Source organism: Phalacrocorax carbo, chromosome 2, assembly GCF_963921805.1.
Source record: "Phalacrocorax carbo chromosome 2, bPhaCar2.1, whole genome shotgun sequence".
Lineage (NCBI taxonomy): Eukaryota > Metazoa > Chordata > Aves > Suliformes > Phalacrocoracidae > Phalacrocorax > Phalacrocorax carbo.
The window spans coordinates 105,420,055-105,444,953 of NC_087514.1; the positions used below are offsets into that span (position 1 = coordinate 105,420,055).

The 24,899-nt window shown below is 36.5% G+C and overlaps 1 protein-coding gene across 2 annotated transcripts in view; it reads left to right on the forward strand.

The window, feature by feature from the left end:
* SLC9A3 (solute carrier family 9 member A3) overlaps positions 1–24,899 on the forward strand; it is a 55,584-nt gene that overhangs the window by 13,985 nt on the left and 16,700 nt on the right. For both annotated transcript variants that reach the window (XM_064443782.1, XM_009511096.2), the window contains exons 2-6: positions 12,793–13,095; positions 18,707–18,867; positions 20,931–21,009; positions 21,734–21,911; positions 22,777–22,997. In XM_064443782.1, coding sequence (XP_064299852.1) covers positions 12,793–13,095; positions 18,707–18,867; positions 20,931–21,009; positions 21,734–21,911; positions 22,777–22,997 — 942 coding nt within the window. The remainder of the gene's footprint in view (positions 1–12,792; positions 13,096–18,706; positions 18,868–20,930; positions 21,010–21,733; positions 21,912–22,776; positions 22,998–24,899) is intronic.

Consider the following 24,899-nt stretch of genomic DNA (forward strand, 5'->3'; position numbering starts at 1 on the left):
AGCTCTGGAGCCCTCAGCACAGGAAGGACATGGACCTGTTGGAGCGGGTCCAGAGGAGGGCCACAAAAGTTATCTGAGGGCTGGAGCACCTCTCCTATGAAGACAGGCTGAAAGAGTTGGGGTTGTTCAGCTTGGAGAAGAGAAGGCTGCAGGGAGACCTTATTGTAGCCTTTCAGTACTTGAAGGGGGCTAATAAGAAAGACGGAGACAAATTTTTGCAGGGTCTGTTACAACAGGACAGGGTGTAATGGTTTTAAACTAAAAGAGGGTCAATTTAGCCTAGATATAAGGAAGACATTTTTTACACTGAGGGTGGCGAAACACGAGAACAGGTTGACCAGAGAGGCGGTAGATGCCCCATCCCTGGAAACATTCAAAGACAGATTGGATGGGGCTCTGAGGAACCCGATCTAGCTGAAGATGTCCCTCCTTATTGGTGGGTGGTTGGACTAGATGATCTTTAAAGTCCCTTCCAACCCAAGCTATTCTATGATTCTGCTGAAGTTTAGTTCATATATACGTGGTAATAGAAGACAAAAAGTGCATATACTAGGTGTAACTTTTGATTCATACTGAATTCTTACTTCTCCCCAAAAATGAATTTTTGCAAAGATGTTTTTAGGAATATATGGAAAAACTCTATCCCATGTCAGAAGTGATCTGACTGTATAAGGGACATTTTCCTATATAAAGCAAAGAATCCTAAGTTGATATGGCTTTGTACTGTATATCATGCTTAGTCTATGTGTGTGACATTCTGGGATGTTGTTTTTTTATTTAGTAAGAGATTTGTGTGGTGTTTCTACCCTCCTTCTTTCTTGAAATAAGCAATCATCTTCAGTAGCTAAAAGGTTTGAGTTGTGAGCTACTTCAAATACAGCTTTAGTCAGTTGGGTTTTTTCCCCTCCTTTTTCTTCACTGTGGAAAAACAGTTTAAACTAATCTCCTTGTGAACTTCCTCTTGCATGCTAACCTGTCTCATTTTCCCTGTGTATGCACTACAAAACACAAATGCATAACTAAAAAAACCAGCTGTCTCATTGTCATCACCCTCCTACCCCATTTTGAAACACCAAACCTGTTTTCCATGAACTACATTTTACAGTATAAGGACACTACATAAACTACTGTCCTCCTGCTCTTATGATCGTGTTCTTCACCTCTCAAATGGGATAATGAAGGTATGAGAATTAACATATTATTTAATCAAAAAAGCTGTAAGAAACATGTAAAAATGTTGCTGTTTGCAACAGAAATTGTAGATTTTGTAAAAAAATATCAAAAGCCATGTTAAAGCGCATTGAATGATGGCAGTATCTTGGAGCCATTTGCAAGAAAAAGATAGAGTGATGTAAATTAAGATACACTTCACTTTTAAGAAGTTAAATCTGTGGAAAAATAAACCATCTACCTGGATTTCTGAGTAAAATTACTTCCTTTATGGGCGGGAATGAGTGCATTCAGTAAGGAAGCATGTTACATTTTCTATCCCCTATTGCCTAAGCCATAAAATCTCAGGCTTGATGAAAATGGTGTTTTCGTAACCTTCTGTGGAACAAATAGACAGACTAGCGTGCAAGTATTTTAACATGAGTATCCTTGCCCATTTCTTTCCCACATATCACCTTACTCAATTCCTTACCATCTTCTTCTTTCTGACTAGCACTACTGATGTTAAACGAGCTGTTCTGTCATTAAGTAAAACTCCTCAAATGATTTGTATATGGAGAAACAGGTGAGTGACAAGTGATATCACCAGCATTCTTATAGAAAAAAGCTTCTACTTGCTTCTCTATTTCCTGACAAAGCTTTGGAATCCCAAATGCTTCACTGAGGAGCTTCCACAGCCTTGTATAAATCTTAGGAAAAGACTATCCTTTATCTGTTGTCTTTCTGGACACCTTAGGGCAATAAGGAGTGTTTCTCCTAAAGGTGTTTCTAACTTGTCAATTAAAAATAATCTCATCTAGAAAAATCTGAGATTACCAAATTCCTAGCCCATGTAAACAACTTACTTGAGTTTCTGAAATTATGTACAAGAGTTGTAATCCATCATGAAACTCTTCTCTTATCAAGCTGCTGAAGCCTCTCCTCCAACATAAGGCTGGCAAATTTTTGAAGCCTTTCAGGGTGCACAGTAGTGTTCATTTTCAGTGGAAAATAGTCAGGTATGTTCTCTTAATTTCTCTCAAATTAAGGGTATTTTTCAGTTTTAAGCACAAGCTACTTGACATCTGTGATTTTTTTTTTATATGTCTGTGGGCATCACTGCTAAATTTGAATACCTTAATGCTTCTTTAATTTACTGCTGTAATCAGGAACACTTCCACTTTAATCCCATGCTATCCCAGCTGTACTAATTAAAATCCTGCCAGGGTGGAACGTAGGGGGCAGGAATCAAGGCAGTATACTAAGACTTGAAAAAAAGTGCTTTCCTACCCCATGACTTGGAGCAGCCTTCATAGCCATTCTCCCTAGCCCTTAGGCTTTAATTATGTCCCTCATGCCCTTCCTAACAGGCAGCAATCCTTACTGTGTCCTGCAAGCAGCTGTACTGGGGAAGAACAGGAAGTCACTACAGCATAAGGAAATTTTCAGAGTTTCAACCTACTATTGGGATTCATTAAATTATTTCTTTGTCATCATCTTTTTCTTCTTTGTACTGTGGACCTGAACCAAGGAGAAGAACTGGTTCTGTTTTGTGTTCAGGCTTTGGTAATTCTTTGTGCAATTGATCATGACACCAGAATAACTGTTTCTATATATTACTAGCAATCCATTTCTTTGCAGGTCTTTATCTATATAAGCAAAAGCCAAAACATTCCCAAACGGACACCTTTGTTTTAATTCATTTATCATATTAAAGTGAAGCTCAAAATGAAAAAAAAAAATCTAACATTCATAGTGTGAAATAAGTTAACTCAGCATTTCTTGGAATTTCTTTATTTAACTCAGTTCTCCCCATGTTACTGGAAAATAGTTTGGTATTTAAAAAAAAAATTGCTTTAATTTTCTGTCAATAAATTTCAGTGAATTTTTGAAAATAATTTTAAAGCTGGAGCAGTTGCAATATATACTCTTAATAGAAAGTAAATTCTACCTTGTTTTCATTCCCCAGAATACTTTTTTAATTTATACTGTAAAATCAGCTGGAGTTTGAGACCTCAGGCAGTCATTTTAGTTAAAACTACCTTACTGAACAGAAAATTGCCACTAATTCTACTTAGAGTTATTGCTTTAGCATGTAATTGGAAGAGGTTATGACAAAAAATATACTATTTTTATTCTTTTGTATACAAGTAGCTCTAGTATGGAATACCCTTCAACTGTGCTGCTTTATATTTTTATTCAGTACAGAATATTATGCACTGATGGCATCCTAAAGCAGAAAACTCATAGTAAGCCTTAACTGACTTCAGTCAGTGAGGAATACTAACTTGAGCAAGGAGACTGTCTTTCAGACTTAATTCTAATACCTTTGCATAGGAAATGAAGCAGTTTTATGATACTTTTGCTGTCCTGTTTTATATCCTCTACTATACTTCAAGGTGTTTTTAATCTGCACTTTGCTCTCATTTTGAAATATTATTTTTGACTGTTCCCATTTTTCTTTCAGTGCCGTTCAGTTCCATAAGGGCCAAATGCTACCATACGTGCACTGCAGAGGGACTGCTACTTCAAAAAAGAACTATTTGGCATAATTATGATAAACTGTACCTGACTGTTTAAACTTCATTATGTTCTAAGTACTTATAGAGGTAATAGTTGCTTACTCACACACTTCTTGGAATTTGACTTGGGGCTATCTTGTTATGTTATGACCTATCAACTTGGACCCTTGACCTGTATGTCGGTTGCATTTTTAATTGCTAACATATTTTGTTAATTGTTCACCTACAAAGAACAGCAACCTAAAATCTCCTCTTTAATGAGCTCATTACAATGCTGTACACTTTGTAAATGGTGATCATTACATATGTGACAAATAAAGAAAGCTTTCTTGAGCTGGGTAAAACCAAACTCAAACCAGTTCATCTAAACAAGTAAAATATGAAGGACTTTATGCCTTGTTTAGGAAAAATATGTCCAAGATTAAGCATGAATAGTATTAATAGTCATATTCATGTAGTATATTTTAAGACAGTACCCAAGGACCTATACCAAAAAAGGCTTTTACTGCTTGTTACACAATACATGTATATTATATCTGAGTTTCTTCAGATATAAAATATCTGAGGTTTTTTAAATAAATATTTCTACTTTTGCTAGATTTAGTAAAAACATAAGGTACTGATTAATAAAATCATTTAAGATTTGTCTAGGTAATATTGTTTAGAAGAAATTAGTGAAAGCTTTAAGGGTTTTGTACCACTTGTATACAAACAATTCAAAATAGCAAAACCAATTCTTAAGACTTGCAGAATGTCATTGTTGCAAGGTCCACAGAACAGAATCTAAAGGACTATAAAATATGTTATCAGTATCCTGACCAGGAAAAAAAAAACCCGAGCACACTTTGTTGATAAAGATTAGAAAGGCAAATACAAGTAATAATGATGAGCTTCAGCCATGTTGAGTCTGCTCAAACACTTCCTGGACTAGAACAGCAGTTCCCTAATGCTTTGAATCCTTGCTTCAACTGAACCACTGTTAGAACACAATGGAAGATTTTTTTTTTCCTTGATTTAGGCCTAAATTCATCTATTAATAAGATGGCGTAGAACAGTTACTGGCTGGGAAAGGAAAGGACAAGATAAAGTATGAAACTATAAGAAGGTTATTTGTGGAAGTCACTAAAGTTTAAAGTTTAGTTTTTGGACTGGTCTTATGCAGGGTCTTATGCAGTGCTAAACTAGTGGCGTCTGTGACCAGAGAATTGGAATTTTCTACAGTGGTTAACAAAGCAATTACCAATGGCCTTTTTACATATTTTTCTTTAATGAGGAATAATATGCATGTTGAAAAGACCTACTTAAAGTCTTCATTTATATTCTTTTAAATCAAATCATTATTTAATAACTTATATACATTGTTGTTGGAACGGTATACGTTTTTGCAGCTCTTTGTATTTTGTGGTAGATTGAATTGTATCACTTCTAAATACAAATGGATTTTTTTTTTAAATCATCACTGTGCAAAGAGGTGAGGTATCCTACTGAATGTTTCTGATGGCACATTTCCCCAGGCATTATCTGCATTCGTGTAGATCTGGCTATTGCACTAGAAAAACCATATAATCTTGAGGACTAGGGGAAGGGAGGAAGTACAGTAATACAAAGGGAAGTTTCACTCAGGGACCAATGATAAGGATTTCTACATGAGGCTGTGAATGAGAAGGAGAAAAAAGGTACACATCTGTAGAAGTGAATACAGATGTGAATCACCAACTTGATAATGAATCCAGGTTGTCGCTGAGCTATGGATTGTGATAGGACAATACTAATGGTGTTGGACCTGCTTCTACTGTGACTCAAGCAGAATAACCTCGATATTTCTGATGACTCTGAGTCCACAAAGGTGGGCTTAGATTGAAATAGACAGAGCTGAAGTGAAGACTGAAAATAAGTGGTTTAGTTTAACAAACCAAAGACAAGCAACAAAAAGAGAATATGTTTCTCTCTGTGCTTATATAATAGGAAATGAAGGACTTAACATTAGGGGAAAAGAATTATTGAAGAAAATTTATATCACTGTCACAAAGGAAAATGGATATAATATAGCTGTGAACAAGTTCAGGTTAGAAATCAGAATGAGCTCTCTATGCAATGAGGGCTACTGCTGTACCTTCACATAGGCTTGGCTGGAGCCAAAATCCTCTGAAATGAAGATCATTAAATGTATGTGGTGTGATAAAGGAGGGCCTGGCTACACAACCAAATAGCTCTTCTTATGGTCATAATTAAAATTCCTAGGTCCATTGTGCAGGCTACATAAGCAAGTATAATTAGTTGGAAGGTATGCCTACGGCGATGCAGGTAAAAAATGATGTGTTTGGTAATGTGGCAAGGGTAGAAAACTTAAGTAGTCAAGTCATGAAGGAGATCTTAAAAAAGAGGTCTAGTACAACTGAGGTCAATGCACAGGGATACAAAACTGGCACGTCATGTGAAAATAATAAGAGTTACATGGATAGACCAGAAAATGAAAGACACATGAATATAAAGAAAACAAGTCTAGCAAGTGCAGGAAGTTTATTAGAGAACTAGTAGGTGGGCAGCACTGTTGAGAAGTAAAGGGAGCCATAACAAAAGATAAAGTAAAATATAAATATAGGAAACTTTGTTCCACAGGAAATTGGATCAAAAACCTTCTCATAGTAGGAGTGGAGTAAGTAGAAAGTGGATTTATCAGAAGAGCGTGCTCTTGAACAAATATATAAAATAGATAGCAATTAACACTAAATACTTAAGGATAAAAAGCAAAACCTCTGGAGAAATTTGAGATTAGGGCTTTAGAAGTATAAAGTAGCCTATCAAGCAGAAGACAAGGTGACTGAAGAGTGAAAGACAGCTACACTTCCTTAAAGAGAAAAAAAAAAGGAAAAAAGAAAAAAGAGAAGTATTAATTGTCATTATTGTTAAGTAATTTTCTAAACAATTGCACCAGTGGAGTTTCCTGAGGGGTTTGTACTGTCCATTGTTTAAGAAACCTTCACTATTAGTCTGGACTAGGTAATGCGCACAATAAAACGGACATACATTGCCCTCAGTATCATGAGGGGACCACAGTGACCACTACAGGCAGTCAATAAAAATCAGTGATTGTATGAGGCTGTTAGTAAACCAAGAGTTAGAAGTAATTTTAAAACAGTGATTGTTCAGCTTCTTTTTAGTTGTTGGGGAGGTCAGGGTACCTGGATCTCCTACATATACATCCTAATGAGAAAAAACTGTCAAACACTAAGAATCTAAAATAACTTTTTAAAGGAGTTTGCAGATAAAAAAGAGAAGCAAAAGGATAGAAAATAAACTGTTCTCTCTGCTCCAGCATCTATGCACAGTTCCTACACAATGAATGCTACAACCTCTGCCCAGAGGCTTGCATAGGCGATATCACAAATTTCTACAGCACTGCTGCTTCTTTCTCGGTATGGCCAATAAGCTGTGATCCACTGTTTGCAACTAATGCATGGAGATAGGGAGCAGGAGAGTGGCCAGGGATGCATGTCTTTTAGGGATGGTGGAAGCAAAATGACCCCTTGTTGAAAGTGTATGCTCTATATTATATTTTAGACACCGTGGTCATTCAGGTCAGATATAGTTATGGTCAGGTAGACCAACATAATAGGAATGAACTGGGACTTTCCAGAGGTTTCTGCCCAGCTGCACTTGATCAATTTAGTTCACTAACAGGTATTTTATTATACTTTGAGCTATTATGCAGGCAAGATAAAGTAGATTTTTTCCATGTGTGCTATTACAATATATTTCAGAGTAATTTTTTTTTTTAAAGTAATAACACGTATCTGAACACACGACCAAAAAAACTGCAGAAAAGGTAGAACTAAACCATTTTAAAATAGAATTCCCCCCTCTATAATGCTAAGGAGAACATGAACAGGTAGATAAGATAAGAAATGAAAATTTCATGCTTGCCAGTCAGAGTCCGACTGCTGGAAGATGTTTAGAATAAACATTTCCCATTGAGCAGAACATTCTTTTGTGGAATTTATTCATGCCTTCTCTTTAAGTAGCTTCTGTGTTGTCCCATTACAGGAACCTGACTATATACTGCCTTGGAGATACTATTATTTTCATCTCTGTAAAGTAAATGTAAAGAATCATGAAGTGTTTGCAGTGTTTCACTCTCACTTTGGTCAATAGCAAGGATTCTCACCAGTTACAAAGAATCAAGTCTTGGATCTCAAATTTAAAAGCACTCATGGCTTGGCTTAATATGATAACTTCGTTATATAAGTGAAAATAAAAAGTCAAAATTGAAAAATAGACTAATAGCGTACTATCAGTGCATATTTGACCCACAAGCAAAAATGCATATGGTAGACCCCTCTCCTGTCACTATCAGGGGTAGGAGAAGCTGAGAAATATTTGCAAATTCATATCTATGCTTTCATGGAAATGATAAGTCTGGAAAAAAGTGGTGGAAAATCTTTGAATAACCTCAATTATTTTCTGATTCCATGGATTTTATCCAATGATACAAGGAAAAGAAACTTCAGCAGGGAATTGCTAACATTATTATAAGTCAGTTCTTGATTTTTCTGGATAACATGTTGCACATTGTGTACATGCAGTAGGTTTTGTGATTGACTGGGACAGTGATATTATCTGAAAAAAAATTTCAGTGCTTTCAGGGCCTTGATTTTACGCTAACAAAATTAATGGAAATGTCATTAGTCACTTGAAATAGTGTTGAAATAACCATATAAAACCTGAAATTCAACAGTACGTTAAATAGGTAGCTTCAGATTTTTATTTTTGCAGGGCTTTATTTTCAAAAGGTGACAAATCTATCTTGAATTATTCATTTCAGCTGGAAACAAAGCATAGAATTCTAGAACTAGATTATTGAAATGTTTCATCTGACAAGCAAAAATCAGTATTCATTATAAACAGGTGCTATTAGAGATAATTTGGAAAGAAATATGGGAAAATCCTACTTCAGAAAACTTTTTGTGTGTGTCTACAACTATCGTGACTTGAGCATGAATTTTACATTATCTCTCCTTCATTATTCTTTTATTTATTATTTTTTGCTATTTAACCACTCCTTTCTGTCTTCATTTTGTGAATGAGAGAAAGATTATTCTGTTGAATCACTTATTGCGAAACAGTCTCAGATGGCCTTAGAAAGCAACAGATAGTTCACTGAATGCTGTAAACTCCCCTTAAAGATTTAATCTAAGTTATTGTGTTTTTAAAAGGTGATTAAAAATAACTTACTACTTGAAGTATATTTATTTCTTTTAGCCAAAAGAAACCAATTCCAGCCATCAAATCATAGATTGCGAATTTGTTTTGTCTTTCTCATCAGATACATTAAATGTCATGGTCACTTTTCTTGGCTCTCAGATGAAGTGGCAGAAATAAATTTTGTAGGAAGTTTATACTATGTAATTGTTTCATAACTTTGTAGAAGCTTCTAATTCAGTGATGCTCAGCTTGAATTCAAACACAGTTTATCCACTAGCCTGTTCAACCCACTTTAAAGCCAAGTTTAGCATCTACTAGATGGAAGGCATATGTTTAAATTTTTCATTAATACTGTGCCTAGACTTACATAGATTAATTCTAAATTATAAATGTTAAAATTTACAGACCACAAGATTGCCCTGTGCACTGTTACTACTTTATGCCATGGACTGGCTACAATTTTTCTGTCTTTGGTCTTTCCATTAAAATACATTCATGTACTTTTTGTTATTAACAACCATGAAAATAGACTAAATTTTGTCTCTGGTTTCCTCACAGAATAATCTATCTGAGCAGCACTACATGTTATCCTCCCTGATATTTGTAATTTCTTTCACAATAGAATGAAACTAAACTCCTTGCCCATTAAAGCTGGATTGTATTTTACTCCTCAGTCAGGTGAAATATGTAGTCATGCTAGATATTTAGATGTAATTAAAGCTTTCAATTCTTCTACTTTGTCATGGGGACATAATTCATTTTATGGGACTATTTCTGGATCTCTCCTAAGCAAGTAAAGGCAAACTTTATGAAAAGAATGTATTATTATTATGTCAGTTTGTAACACACTTAGAATGTATTAGGGATGTAACTTCAGGATAATGAATTGTTAAAAAAACATTAAGGAGTGAATTTTGAATTAATCTGTCTCTATCAATTTCTATAAATGTAATAACTACTCATAATGCATGATCTTGATTGAATATATTTTATGCACATAGCCAGAAAAAAAAATCAATCACTGTAAGTGCAACTCAAACATCATTCTAAGTTCCAGTGACATCTTAGTCTAAAGCTATTTCATTGAACTTCATCAGTTGTGGTATTTTCCTTTTACATGTTTCTGTGCTTATAGACACTAGGATTTTACTAATCATATTGCATACTATCTGCCTAAAGGGTTAGCTAGGCAGCTACCTTAAAACAATTATGGTCTAGTGTTCAATTTTTCTTGGGGCAAACGCAGAAAAGGGAAGAGACTTCTTTAGAGCCCTGTTTCATGCAGTAACTTCCCCATCCACAGCCTGCATTCCTAAACTAACAAGAGTAGAAAAATTTATTGCTGATAGCATTAAAATCTGGTACAGATCATCAGTTGATTGGAGTTAAAGGAAACACAGACAGATATGATGTAGCTGATTCACTGGGAATATGTAACTTCTAGAAGTAGACAGTGTTATAACCAAAATCAGATTGGTTTCCCAGTACTCACTGGGAGAAACTGGTTTTGGCTGTAAAGGTCAGAATTCTATACAGTATGAATTTTTAGCCAGACATTGAGTTTTTTCCAAATGTCTAGTTCTGAAAAGTCTTCACAGGTTTATTTTAAATTTTTAACTTTAACTTCTTGTAGTCATGACTTATCTGCAAACATGAGAGTAGGGAAAACAGATTTGGGTTAGTAAGACTAGCTCAGCAACATTCATTTTCAGGGATAAGGAGATAATCCCTACTCTGTGAGGTGATAAATTAGTTGATAATTCACTGACTGGAAATTCAAGGAATCAGGAATGACCAGTGGGAAAGACTTTTGAGAAGGTAAATTTATACAGGTTACAAAAGAAGAAGTTACAATTTATACACATGGAATAGTAGCTAGTTTGTTTTTCATTATTTAATATCTTCTTTTCTTTTATGCAAGCCCAAGGGATTTTATTATAAAGAGAGGAAACTAACTGGGAAAAAACACAGTGTGTGATTCTGTGAAGTGTTATTCAGCTACTGATTACCTGATGCAGATGATATAGAAAATTGGCATGGTTTGGCCAACTTCCCTAAATGCAGTTTGGTTTCATGTGTGGTTGCTTTTATATTAATGCCACTCTGAAGCTATGTTCTAGCATGGCTTAGTTTTCAAGACTTGCCTACAAACACTTAGGAACATCTACGTTCATGCTTATTTTTGGTATAGTCAGGCTGTTGTCATTTTTCCTTTTGTGTTTTCTATTCTGATGAGGCCATGAAGGTTATACAGCTAAGGACGAACCGTCTTATTGTGGGGTTACTATAACGGTGGGTGATGCTTCTAACATTGCCTATGTAGATGCAGCCAAGATGAAGACAGACAGTTCAGGAATGGGGCCCTTAAAGCACTCTAAAAGCTAACTAGTAAATGTTTGACTAGGACAAATACTCAGCTGGGAGGAAAAACAATGGTCTTTCAGTAAAGTAACCTGGTCTAAGATCTCCGCATAGTTATGGGAAAGATTCTACCACTATACTTTAAAGGGTTGGAATTCTTAGTGATGGCTTCTTGTCCAAACTTGTTTTGAGCTAACCTGCATTAGCATTGTAAAACTTCAACACAGTTCTAAGCTGATGCTCAAACCAGGAGAAACTTGATGGCTTTTAGTGGATTTTTCTTCCTAAAGTGGAACTCACATTTTCAACACAAAGCTATGTAAGTAAAATTCTATTTTTGGGGTCAGTATCGCAAAGTTCCAGGGTTCAGACCACCTGGGACACATTAATATTTAAGATAAACTGAAGGAAAAGTTCACAGAAATGCCAAGAAAGTCAATTAGCACACCTGTGCTTCCTTATTATCAAACACCTTTGCCACCTCCTCCTTTTTCATGTTCCACCTGTCTTTGTAGACTTGACTTCTCTCTGTTCTTCTCTCTGTTTTGTTTTCTTTTATCTGATACTTAACAAGTGCAGTATAAATATATGTTGCCACATATATTTGCAGTCTTCCTTGTGTTCCTGTCATCTTTAACAGTCTATCTTTTCTGTCTTGGCCTTGCCTTCTTTATGTCTCTTTAGATTCTTTCATGGCACTCTAATTTTCCCTCCCTCTAATTATTGGCTAGTTTAATAGTCTTACCACACCATATCATTACAGGTTTTTCTGTAATAGATACCATATACCATTCATCTTTATTAATACACTTGACATACTACTGTAAGATACAGATTTTATTACACTTTTTATCCAAAAGGAAGTAGCCTGTTCCAGAACCATTTCCCATAAATATATCTATATATGAAAAAGGCAACACTAAAACCCCTGTTCCTCCAGAAAGCCTCTGAATTAATCAAAATCCTTACTAGTGAGATTTTGAGGAAAAGGTCCAAAAGGGATCTCCCAAGATATCAGCTCTACTCTAATGTTGCTGCAGGCTACATTGCCATATAATATTCTTTATAAATTTAAAAAGAGTTGTCTTGAAACTAGTTCTTCTTTCAGCATTCTTCTCCCATCCTCCAATAAACCTGCTAGTACACTGATCATTTTTAAAGACAAATACTGGGAGGTCAGATGCCATAAAGTCATACATTTCCAGCACTTCTACCATTTCTTTTCAGTCTTGCACTTACTGCATTGCACAGAACACCATCTTTCCCTAAATAGGTCTTGTATGGAGAAGATAATCTAATAGAGGAAATAAATGTCATGGAATATTGTTTCATATAAGTTGAAATATGGTGGATAAAACCTGAAAATCAACCTTTTTATTTTATAAGTGGCTGTGTTCTGACACTGTCTGTATCCCATGCGTTCCATGCATGCTTTTGGGTCTAATAATAATGAAAGGAGGAAGTTTGTGTGAAGTCAAAATTGCCAGCTAATAACAGTTGTTGCTCAAGTTGTTTCTCTGTTCCAATTCTGACAAACTGTTTTCCTCTTTTCTTGCAGTTTTCCACTTGTCCCACAAAGTCACTCGTGTGGTTCCAGAGAGTGCTCTCCTGATTGTTCTTGGTCTCGTCCTCGGTGGCATTGTATGGGCAGCGGACCACATTGCCTCCTTTGCCCTGACACCAATTGTATTTTTCTTCTATCTGCTGCCCCCCATTGTTTTGGATGCTGGATATTTTATGCCAAATAGACTGTTCTTTGGAAATCTCGGTTCCATCCTTTTGTATGCTGTCATTGGGACAGTCTGGAACGCTGCCACAACCGGTTTATCTCTCTATGGTGTCTATCAGACAGGAATAATGGGTAAGTTTGATCTGTGAAGGCACAATTGTGAACACTACTGTATGCCAGCTGTTAGATGTGTGATACTTTACAAAACTATTCTTTTCAGCAGAAAAATCCAATTTTAACAGGACCAATTTGTAATATTTTTACCAAATTTAAAAATCATCTGAGAAATCTTCTCTGAAGCAAGCACAAAAGGGACTTGAACCTGTGTCTCATATTACTGTGATCTAAATGTGTGGGTACACTCTCAGGATAAAGCTCAGGATTCATCTTGCTAGTGGACATGTGGACAAAAATACACTCTGAAGGGCTTGTTTCTTTCTGCTGTAATAGAAACAGTCAAAGTTACTGTGAAATGGAACTGTCTTCTTTCAGTCAGCTTTAATGTTAAGTAAGCAATGGTTGCTGAGTGGGTAGGTATGCATGACACATCTTTATTTTGTCTTCTGAGGCTGGAAACTGTAACTGAAGACTTACAGAGCCAAGTAACACATGTAAGATGCACTCTGTCTTAATCATACTGCAATATAAGGGCATGGGGCTGCTAGAATAGGAGCAGAATAACAATTTTTAATCTCCTCAGCACGTGCCATGCACGTAAGCTATGTACCCCCACTTGAAGAGAAATAACTCACATTGTGGATTGCATGTGTTTTGAAACAAACATCCTTGCTCTGCTTTTTTAGTGTCTGTACTGAAGAAGCTGAAGAACCCTTCTAGGATAAAATTCTCTTATGTTAGTGAGTTCTAGAAAGTACTTGCAGGATACATGTGAGTGCTGCTGAAAGCAGTACAGATATAGAGTGCTGCTGTGCCTGTCCATTCTGCCCATCTGCTCTTGGCAACCAGTGCTGAGATCCTGGACTGAGTAAGATGGTTCCAAGACTGCAAGGGGTATGTTGTGTTGTACGAAAGGCTCAACAGGTAATCATGGGGCTGTTCTTTAACCACAAGTGGTGCAAAATTGACTCAGAGCAATTTACCACAGAATTCCTTTTCAATCCAGATAAAAAGCGTACCTCAAATGTCATAAGTTGCAGATGTTGCAGAGAACATGTTTGTGATGAAGAATTAATCTATTAGCTAATTAATACAGAAGATAACACAGCAGAGTTTTCCAGCCTCAAAAACTCTGCTCCCACTGTCCAGCACAGGGAATTAGCAGAATGTGGGGTTGCATTCTTTGAAACTGAGCATAAGAGTGGGATATCTGTTCCATCCATTTTAAGGAAAATCTGTGTTGTCCTCATTTGAAAATCCCTGTCTGGAAGAACTAGATCACAGACTTGTTCATATAAGACTCATCTTATGCAAATGCAGATATTTGTAATACAGACCTCTCTGATAGATTTAGCTTGCTTTTTAGATATTTACCTTACTATAACTCACATTTTATAAGTAACAGTTTTTCTTTGGGAGATACAAAGATGACAGCTCAGATGCAGACACTATTGACTTTTATAGGTAGCTAAGATGTTCTATGTGCTTTCAGCCTGTAGGCACAATATACGGCATCCACAATTTCATATTTATAGTTAAATACAGGCTTTTCAGGAACAGAAAATGTGACAAAGGGATATTGCTACAGATTGAACAAGAATTTCTTTCTGTAAGTATCTGAGCTGCTTGGAACAATTTAAAAAACATGACCAAAAATATTTTATTAACAACCTGTTCTGGGAAGTATAATTAATTATAATTACTTTTTAAAATATGTGGATAAAAATCATTAAAGGAAAAGCATTGATGTCTTTATGAGATGTGAAATGGAAAAATCAAGTGTTTTCCCAAAAATTTTATTTTAAGTGAAAAATCCATTTATCTCTTTCTCTTCTCGCAATCTGTAAACAATTCTTGACTAACCGTAAAAGCTGGATTTGATGGCTACATGTTCTGCTTCATCCTTATGCAAATCTTTCAGTGACAGTATATACTAGAACTCTGAGCTTACAGTTAAACAGGAGAATCAGCCCCTACCACAGGTCACAGCTAAAGCTCTACAAGGTACAAATAGGGATGTCAACAAAAGCAACCAAATAGCTGACATGCCTGGTGAATTTAAATGTTTAGAATGAGTGTTAATTGGTATATTGTGGGGACCTGTCTTTACCACCAAGACATATTATAACCTACTAGAATTCTAATTTCAGCTATGGAAAAGGCCAGAGAAGCCTGCCCCTGATTCAAACTATGCCATTCTCCAGCAAAGCTAAGTAGGACTTTAAAATATCTATATGACACATACTTACTAATCCACTAAATACATTGTGTTGACCTCTAAGATGTCAGCAAGATCTGAGCACCACAGCTTGTCAAAAGCCTTGCTGTTGTTACTCCTCCTTGCTGAAGATAAGAGAATGCTGAGTTACTCAGTTTCTGGAAGAGTTCACAGCAGTCTCTGGATGAAGTTCTATGGCATATTTTTGTTTCTACCCACTTTTTCTACAATTGGAGTGAATAATGCTAAAAGTAATGTCATTAAAATGTAGGAATGTATATCCACTACAGACTAAGATGAACTAAAACCAAATTACTTCCAACTTTATCATTGAACAGGCCTGTAGTACCGTCCATCAATAGGAGAGTGCATAATCCAAATTGGATTACCTAGATTTCGTACATAAATAAGCATAAAAGCTGTTCTTTGTTTGCATTCAATATCCCTATAAGTATTATAATTTTCAGGAGAAAAAGAGAGAAGGTGATAATAACAAAGAAATGCTTCTTTAGAAGGGAGACTAAAAGATCAGCACCTTAACTATTAGCTAACAGCCATACCAGTCTGCTTCCACAGAATAAGAAGAAGTATCTAATCATAAATCTTCCTGGCTGATTTCACCTAACTGTTCACCATCTGCTGGAGAGCTAACACATGCAGCACTTCTCTATAGAATAACTGAGGCTGTGACTAATGCTTAGAAAAGTTTCTCCTGTACAGTCTAAGTCATAGCGACAACATGCTGAGTATGTGTAGAAGTCTTAAACTAGGCCCAGCAAAATTACCTTGCTCAGGTGTTACTGCTGGCAGCTATACGCTGGTGAGCTGGAGGAAGCAGTGGTCATGTATTATTTGGAAATAACTTGCATTGTTAGCCTAAATAAAAGTCTGATTTAGAAACCCCATGCCTCTTGACACTGTTTTGGAGGAACTATAGATGTGTCCTAACCTTTCCATAAATATTTGCTCACTAGCTTTGCAAGTCTCCAAAGAATGTACCAATGATTATAATTGGTAACATATAAAAAAGATAAGCAATCTCAGTGAGCCAATTTATTTTAAAAGCTTATGTTCTATTGTACCCTGATATCTGATAGTTATTGTCATTGGGCTTGTTCCTTCCTTAAGCATGGCAGAGAAGGACAACTTTTAATGGAACCATTAGTTAGATTCAGGTTCAAGGCTGTTCTCAGAATTTTTGGCACAGACCTCAGCTCACTGCTTCAACTTCTCTGTCACACTAAAATGGATAGATTCGGACCTCATTCACAATATGCCCAAGAGTGAACAGGACTATTTATCTTTCTGAAAATATAAAGTAATTATATGTCTGTGCAAACCATTAATTTCTGTTTTCAGGGCCTTTCCAAGGTCCCTATAAACTGTATGGAAAAGATTGTAGATGCTCTGATGGGCAGACAGCAGCTAAAAGAAGATGTATTTCTGCAGCTCCCCCAGATTATTGGCCATTGTCGTGTATAACAGGGTGATGCCTACTCCTGTCTCTGGCTGCCCGTGTAAGTGTCCTTCTCTTGAGTAAATATGACCATACCATTTTGTATCAAAAATATTTGGAATCTATTTTCTGTTTCAATTACCTTCCAAGCACTAAACATTCTGGATTTTATCTCGTAAGAGTTCTTGCTAGAGGAGTGGCCATGTTGTTCTGGAAGTACCTTACAGGCAATATTGATCCTTTGGCTACGGTTACTGACTGTCATTGTCTGACTCATATTTCCAAATCATTTAATCAGATGGATATTTGAGGCCGCACCTCGAGTACTGTGTTCAGTTTTGGGCCCCTCACTACAAGAAGGAAATTGAGGTGCTGGAGCATGTCCAGAGAAGGGCAACAAAGTTGGTGAAGGATCTAGAGAACAAGTCTTATGAGGAGTGGCTGAGGGAGCTGCGGTTGTTTAGCCTGGAGAAGAGGAGGCTGAGGGGAGACCTTATCGCTCTCTACAACTACCTGAAAGGAGGTTGTAGTGAGGTGGGGGTCAGACTCTTCTCCCTCATAACAAGCGATAGGATGAGAGGAAATGGTCTCAGGCTGAACCAGGGGAGGTTTAGGTTGGACATTAGAAAAAACTTCTCCACAGAAAGGGTTGTCAAGATTGGAACAGGCTGCTGAGGGAATTGGTTGAGTCTCCCTCCCTGGAGGTATTTAAAAGAAGGGTAGATGTGGTGCTTGAGGATATGGTTTAGTGGTGGACTTGGCAGTGATAGGTTAGCGATTGGACTCGATGATCTTAAGGGTCTTTTTCAACCTTAACTATTCTATGATTCTATGATTTCTCCCTCACCTGTAGAAATCATGTCTGATACAACTGTCTATTAATTTTCAGCATGGACCTCTGTACTGTGTTCTAATGAATGAACTCTCAACCTATTCCTTCTTTGCTCTTCCTCATATAATTTTGGGCTTCATCACCTCTTAATGAACCTTGCTTCCTCCTCCATGCACTAGTAAACACAGAGAGAATTTTCCTATTCTCTACCCTTTCAAAAATCTGTTCCCCAGCAAAAATGACTGGATTCCACTCTTGACTGCATGAAGAGGGTAAAATTTGCAAGATATTTAGGATATTTAGGACATTTAGGATATTTTCTGTTACTTTTTAAATTACAGTGATGCTTGTCTCAGTCTGTCTGTATAACTGAACAAAATAACCTTAATGACTAAAAGAAGATTAAAAAATACATAAATAGTGCGTTACTTCATCACCAGAGTTTTGTAGCTCCAAAACTTTTGAAATCAACACAAACATGTTGAAGTAGATTTTAGTCCTTCATCTACTTTTATGGTCCACTTGTGGGCAATTTAACAGTGACCCCATGAATTGTAATTTGGGAACAAATGGCTTAACTGCACCTATCAAAGAATGTGTACTTGAATAAGGAGGCCACAAGTGGTGTTTAAATGCACTCAGTGCAGTTAAGCCCCACTGTAGCAATTCTCAGTGACTGAGAGTCAAATTTAGCCTGTGGCATGAAGGATTTTGGATTGTTTACTTCAGGAGTACTGGTATATTCCTCTTACCATCTCATCAGTTCTCAGTTCTCCTTAGATAATTTACTCAAGTTAGATAAACCATACCACACACAAATACAAAGCCAGTTTAGATCTGGAAATAGTTATCTTAAGTGCCTTGTCGTAAGAACAGGACTGTACAGCTCCCAGAATCAATTTTGATCCACATGGGCCAATTCTGGATCCAACAAACCTTGTAGGATACAAGGTGACAAAATGCAGAACGTGTTAAGTAGTTTCTGTGCCATGCTTTCAGGTTGATGCCTTAGGATCCCTATTTTCAAGGATTTTGCATGATCTGTAACATCACAGTGTGTCTTTACAATAGATAATGCAGACCTGACTCTGCTTATACTCTGTTTGCTTTGTTTTTGAAGGCCATCTGAATAGTGGACTGCTAGACTTCCTCCTGTTTGGCAGCTTAATTGCCGCTGTGGATCCTGTAGCTGTTCTGGCAGTGTTTGAAGAAGTCCATGTCAATGAAGTTCTATTCATCATTGTTTTTGGAGAATCGCTTCTGAATGATGCTGTAACTGTGGTAAGTAAATTCCATATCCCAAAGTCACCCAAACTCTAGAGGGTTTCATCTGAGGTGTATTTTACCCTTAAATGAAATACTGTATCATCTGTGTGTATTTACTCAAGGGCTAGTGTAACATAGCTCATGGTGTTCTCTGTGTTGCTTACAAACACCATATCGCAAAGATTAAATGTTTGAGCAGGAAAGTTATTTGAAGCCACATAAGTCACATAAAAATATACAGACCTGGGTTGGATGAGCATAAAAACATTTAAATTTAAGTTTCAGGTGTGTATGTTTTGTTTGCCTTTGCTGTTCAAGTAGGGTTTTCATGACATACTGAAATTAATTCCAGGGATTTTAAGCCTTTCTTTGCTGTTGTTTTTTAAAGTACATACTCTTTTCTGCATACATCTGATGTTTCCAGAATTTATATGCATACCTCACATATATAGACAGTGAGAGAGAGAGAATACTCACTGAAGTGCTTATGCCTGTTCCCTCTTTTACATCAATCAGATGTTTATCAAACAGATATATAACAAAGAGCCAATTTGGGAAAAGTTGTGGGACAGTTTAGAAAGTTTCTGGTTTGGTCTGGGGTTTTTTGGTAACTTGTTAATTTCTGGGTTGTTTTTTTTTTATTTAGAAAGAAAAGGAAAACAATGTATTTTAATAGAACTAAGGTATTCCCAAATTTCTACAGCTATTCTTGTTTTGATTGAAACACCTTTTCTTTCCACACAAAATTTTTTTCAGAATACATGGTCAATAGTTTTGTAGTACAGTGCTAACAGGCAGGGACCAGGAAGTCTTATAGCAGAAAGATGCTATGCAACTGAGTTGTTACAGAGCTTCAGTTTGCTTCTTGGATCATCTCCTATTCCTGCTTCTGCATATCTCCAAAGGAGGGCAAGACATGTCCACCAGGCTCAGTGACTTAATTTTTTGCAACCAAGGCAACAAGGCACTGCAAGGTCACTCACAGCAGCCTAACTATTCACATGAGTTTGAAAATTCCATTTAGGGCCTCCAGAGAAACCTAATTGTCTCACTAGTACTTTTGGGGTATTACCAGAAACAAATATTAAAATAAACCCTTAATGAACTCAAGTATCAACATCACTGGCTTTCAGAAGGAAAGCAATCTTTGTTACTGTGAAATGAATCCAAACACTTACTCTACAAATACAAGGAAGCTTGATTGTTTGAAGAAAATCCAGACAAGAAGACTAAGCATGAGCAAGCGCCAGAAAGCACAGTCTATGAGAAAGTTTGAAACAACTGGAGTTCTTACCCTGAAAAAGGAAAGACAGAAGAAAGTGGATGATGTAGCACTCTTTAAATGTAAATATGTAAAAGACTACTGGTACAGAACAAAGTAACATGTATGCCGTGACTGGGGTATATATGATAAGAATTAACAAGCTTAGCTCCAACAAGGAAAATTGATAAAGCTGTAGTAAAGTTCTCCTCCATCAATGGAGGAATTAAGAGTAGATTAGAGAGGCATGTGTCAAGAATGATGCTCATACAAACCACCCTAGGTAGGAGTATGGACAAGATGAGGTTTTCTTTTTAGCACTGTCACTGGTAGTCAATTATTTTAAAAGCTTTAGTATAATTATTAAAGTTTATTCTCTTTTGTGTTCAACTTATTTTACATCTGGTCAACCTATTTCAATCCACTATCCTATTATTATTATCTTATTAAGTATCTTAAGAATCTTCTTTATCTTACACAGGCAATTAAATAAATCTGCCAAATACCTGGATTTTAGAGTAAGAAGTGCTTTAGAAAACCCATCTATATGTAACAATGCTTCTTATAGATAGAAATCACACTGAAATAAGAAACAGAAAGTTGGTTAGCTTTTTTTGTTTAAATTTGTTTCTTCTTGCTCTACTACATTTTTTTCCATTTTGAAATATTTAATGATCTGCAAAATCTTCTCCCTCCACACAGAATTTTCTTCAGTCACACAAAATTTCAGAACTCATAATGTTGAGGCCCATAATGAAATTATTTTAATAGGCTTAATTCAGGAGCAAGTATTAAGTTAGTCTACTTTTCTTTTCAGGTGCTGTACCATGTGTTTGAGACTTTTGTCGCAATAGGTCCAGAGAAGGTGACAGGAATTGAATGTGTCAAAGGCGTAGGTGCGTAGAATTGAATTCCGTATCACATCATTGACATACAATTCAAGCACTTCTGTGGCATAGACGAATGTCTTAAGAAAATTAATAAGTTAATATTCCTGAATATTTGGGGAACTTACTCAAGATTTATTTTCTTCTAAGGAGACTCAACAGCTTGTAAACTTGACAGCTATACATATTTTCTTTGTATTTTATAGCACAGCGTTAGTTTCACCTCTGCTCTCCCTGCATTCCAGAAATGTTGAGATTGCACATGGGCATTCTCACTCCTTATCACTGATCGCTATCAAGTAACATTTTCCACTGACTATCAAGAAATGTTATTTACCTAAAAATTTAGTCACTATTTCCCAGTCCAAGCATGACATGATACTACCTTGTCTTATGAATCGATGTTTTAACACTGACTTTGGTATATTCTATAATATGCGTTTGGAAAAGAATTTGTTCACAGAATGTGCAGAAAGAATTGTTCAAAGAAAAGTAGTGCAGTATTGAATAAGCCAAAAATGGTGAAGCTTAACAGAAATTAACCTTGTTTTTTCTACAGAATGCTGTATTCACATACCAAGTGCTCAAAAGCAATATACGTTGTTGCATTTTAGAAATAATTTTCGACGTGCCCTCCAAAACTGTCTCTGATTTGCCAGCCATGCAATAGAAGAGAAGTTGTTCAAACCATTATATTTCTACTGTTCAAGCTGTGTCTGGTTTTGTTTTCCAGTGTCATTCTTTGTGGTGAGCCTGGGTGGGACACTGGTTGGCATTTTCTTTGCGTTCCTGCTCTCATTGGTCTGTCGTTTCACCAAGCACGTGAGAATCATTGAACCTGGATTTGTGTTTATCATTTCCTACCTGTCCTACCTCACAGCAGAGATGCTTTCTCTTTCTTCTATCCTTGCGTAAGTGTCTTTTAATTACTGCCTGTGAAGGGGCTGAGAAGGGAATATGTTTTTTTAAAATGTTGTAAAGAAAACCTACATTATATAGGACAGCTATAGAATATGCTAATCATTAAGTTTATGCTGAATTTTACTATCTTCACACTGCAGTAGATTATAGTTTGCAAATAGTTTCATTCAGCCTTGAAAATGAGTGCAAGTTTTCCAGTATCTGCTATGCAACATGAGAACTTCCTTTGCAAAATACAAGCTTGGCTCTTTCCTCTTCATGATTAATAATACTTAAACAGTTGTCCATTTGTATCGACATCTTTCCCTATAACTTGTAATTAAAGCAATATTTTTGTAAGGGATTATGTGAATGCCAGTCATTTGCTGCACTGTCTTGATTGGCCTGTTAAGGTTTGCCTAAATCTTGCCTGTTTTGGCTTGAGTACCTCTGTGGTCTTTCTTCTTTTAGTATCTACTAATTCCCGGCATACCTTTCTTCTTAGTTTTGCTTGTCATGTTTGTAGATGCTACAGTGAGTATATTCGAGATCTGAAAAACTTACTGCAATCGTTGTTAGTTTAAGATTATGTCTAATGTAAACAAGTTTTAAAATTTTCATGTAGAGCAGCATGGTAGTCTGAAGAGAATTAGGTGTATTACAAACTAGTGAAATGCTGTCTTCAGGCACCTTGAGGTCACCTCAGGATAAATGTTTGAGATATGCTTTTTACCTAGATTAGACTCCACAATGACTCCTGAGTGTATTCTTTCTTAGGAGTTAATGGTGGTCTTTTATCACTATGTGATAGGCAGTTGTAAAAAATACTAAATGTTACAACAAATATTTTTCTGAACAATTGCTTTTTTTTCCTAGGATAACTTTCTGTGGCATCTGCTGTCAGAAATATGTCAAGGCTAATATATCTGAACAATCTTCTACAACTGTAAGATATACTATGAAAATGATGGCCAGCGGAGCAGAAACTATTATCTTCATGTTCCTGGGAATTTCAGCTGTAAATCCAGACATCTGGACTTGGAATACAGCTTTTATTCTCTTGACTCTGGTCTTCATCTCAGTATATAGAGTTATTGGTAAGGAGATGATCTTCCTCCTGTCCTTGCGATGTATTGTTGATGCAATCACATTCTTTTGCCAAAAGAAAAAAAAAATTGGAGTTCTAGACTTGTTCCTTATAAAATATACCATTTATTTTAGTTGAATTTATGGCTGGTTTTGGGTTAGGAGGGTGTATCTCTACAGTGAGCTTCATCATATGCTGAAAACATAGTAGGAGTCCACTTTTAATGACATGTGAGGATATGACTAGCCCAGCAGTTAACCTGAATCACCCGGTGGCTAACCTTCATTGACACAGCACATGGTATTGGCAAAATCTCCCAGGGAAATAGACTTTGTTTGTTAACTTGCAGCCTAACAAAAGATGTGAGTCCTGTAAGCCATCTATTTCCGTCAGCTCTTTCAATTTGGTAATAAGGAGATTGTTTTAAGCTAATTTTATGGTTGACTTCAGGTTTGAGACACACAGTGATGTAAGACCATAAATAATTACAACACAGGTTCTCTGGCTTAAGAAATAATTCTCAGGGACTGGTGAAAAACTGAGTAAAAAAGCCTGTGGCAGTAGGGACTACCTACTGTCAATTTACTGGGTTTATATAAGTTTGCAAACATTTCAAAATCCTGATTACCGTTTGCCCAACTATGTAGTTCTACTATTTAACCACTGTTTTGTGAAATAGCAAAGGGGCTAACATGGCAAAACAGGCATAGAATGAAGGACTTCTAGAGAGTAACATACTTAGTGATTTGGTGTACGTACTTACTCTGGGAATAAACTAAATGGGTGTATTTGCCTGTTTGTCTTGAAATAAATTCAAATGATAGGTAATGCATCTATCTATCTGGCAGTTTTACTAGACTTTCTATCATTACTCTGTCTAGAGATTTCTGGGTTGAATGAAGGCCCTAGCCCGATGTCGTCCTTTCTAAATAGTCTGTACCTATTGTTCATTTAGCCATTTCTCAGTAACTGCTGATGTGCATGAGGTGTTTAAACAAGTTTTCAGTATCTTGAATTTGTCATTTGTTATATTCCTGGAATGAGTGGTTAACAATCCTGTAATAAGTGTGATCAGTAATTAAGTAGTAAATATTCAGTAATAACAATATGCATCCATTAAAGTAATTGAGCTTAGACATTAATTAATTACTAAAGATCTGATGATATTGGGCCTTACAGAATTGCAGCTTTCATACCCTTGGAGAAGTCAGATTGGTGGCATGAATTAACCTTCAAGGTCCCCTCCACCAGAGGCCTTGCTTACAGTGATATACACAAGACACTCTTCCCTTAGCACAAGTTCAAAGTTCTCTAAAAAGAGAATTATCTCTTTTGTACTGGTTAACAGTCTTGGCCTGCTGCAGTGGGACACACATGCTGTGGTACTTTCAGGAGTGGTGAAGCTGTTTTCCTTCTGTATGGTGGGGGCTCTGGGAGATGTGATTTCTAGAGCTTTAGGTCTCCTACAGCAAGCAGCATCTCACTGGTAGGCCTGAAGACAGTGTTAGCATAACTACACATTCCTCCATAAGGCAATGACATAACTGTCATTTTTAGTGATTTGTAAGGAGTACCACACCTACTTCCTAAATCAACACTGTTTCAAACCATTTCTCTTTCCGTAAAGCTCTGTGCATATCACTGACTATGGTGCTAGAAATTCTATTCTGTTTCAACTGAATTTCAAAAGTCAGCACATAGCAGAATTTCACCTGTAGTGCCTATGCCAGAAGGCAGCACTCTCGGAAAAGCTGCTGGCTCACAGAAGACCCTTCATCTGATTCCATTGACTAAAAATGAAGGGGAAGGTATCAAATGGGCCTGCTCTCCTTGACAGTGTAGCAACACAGAGGGAGAAGTAGATGATGTAGAGAATTAGTTATGAAAGCAGGCTGGTGGTACCATTTCTGTT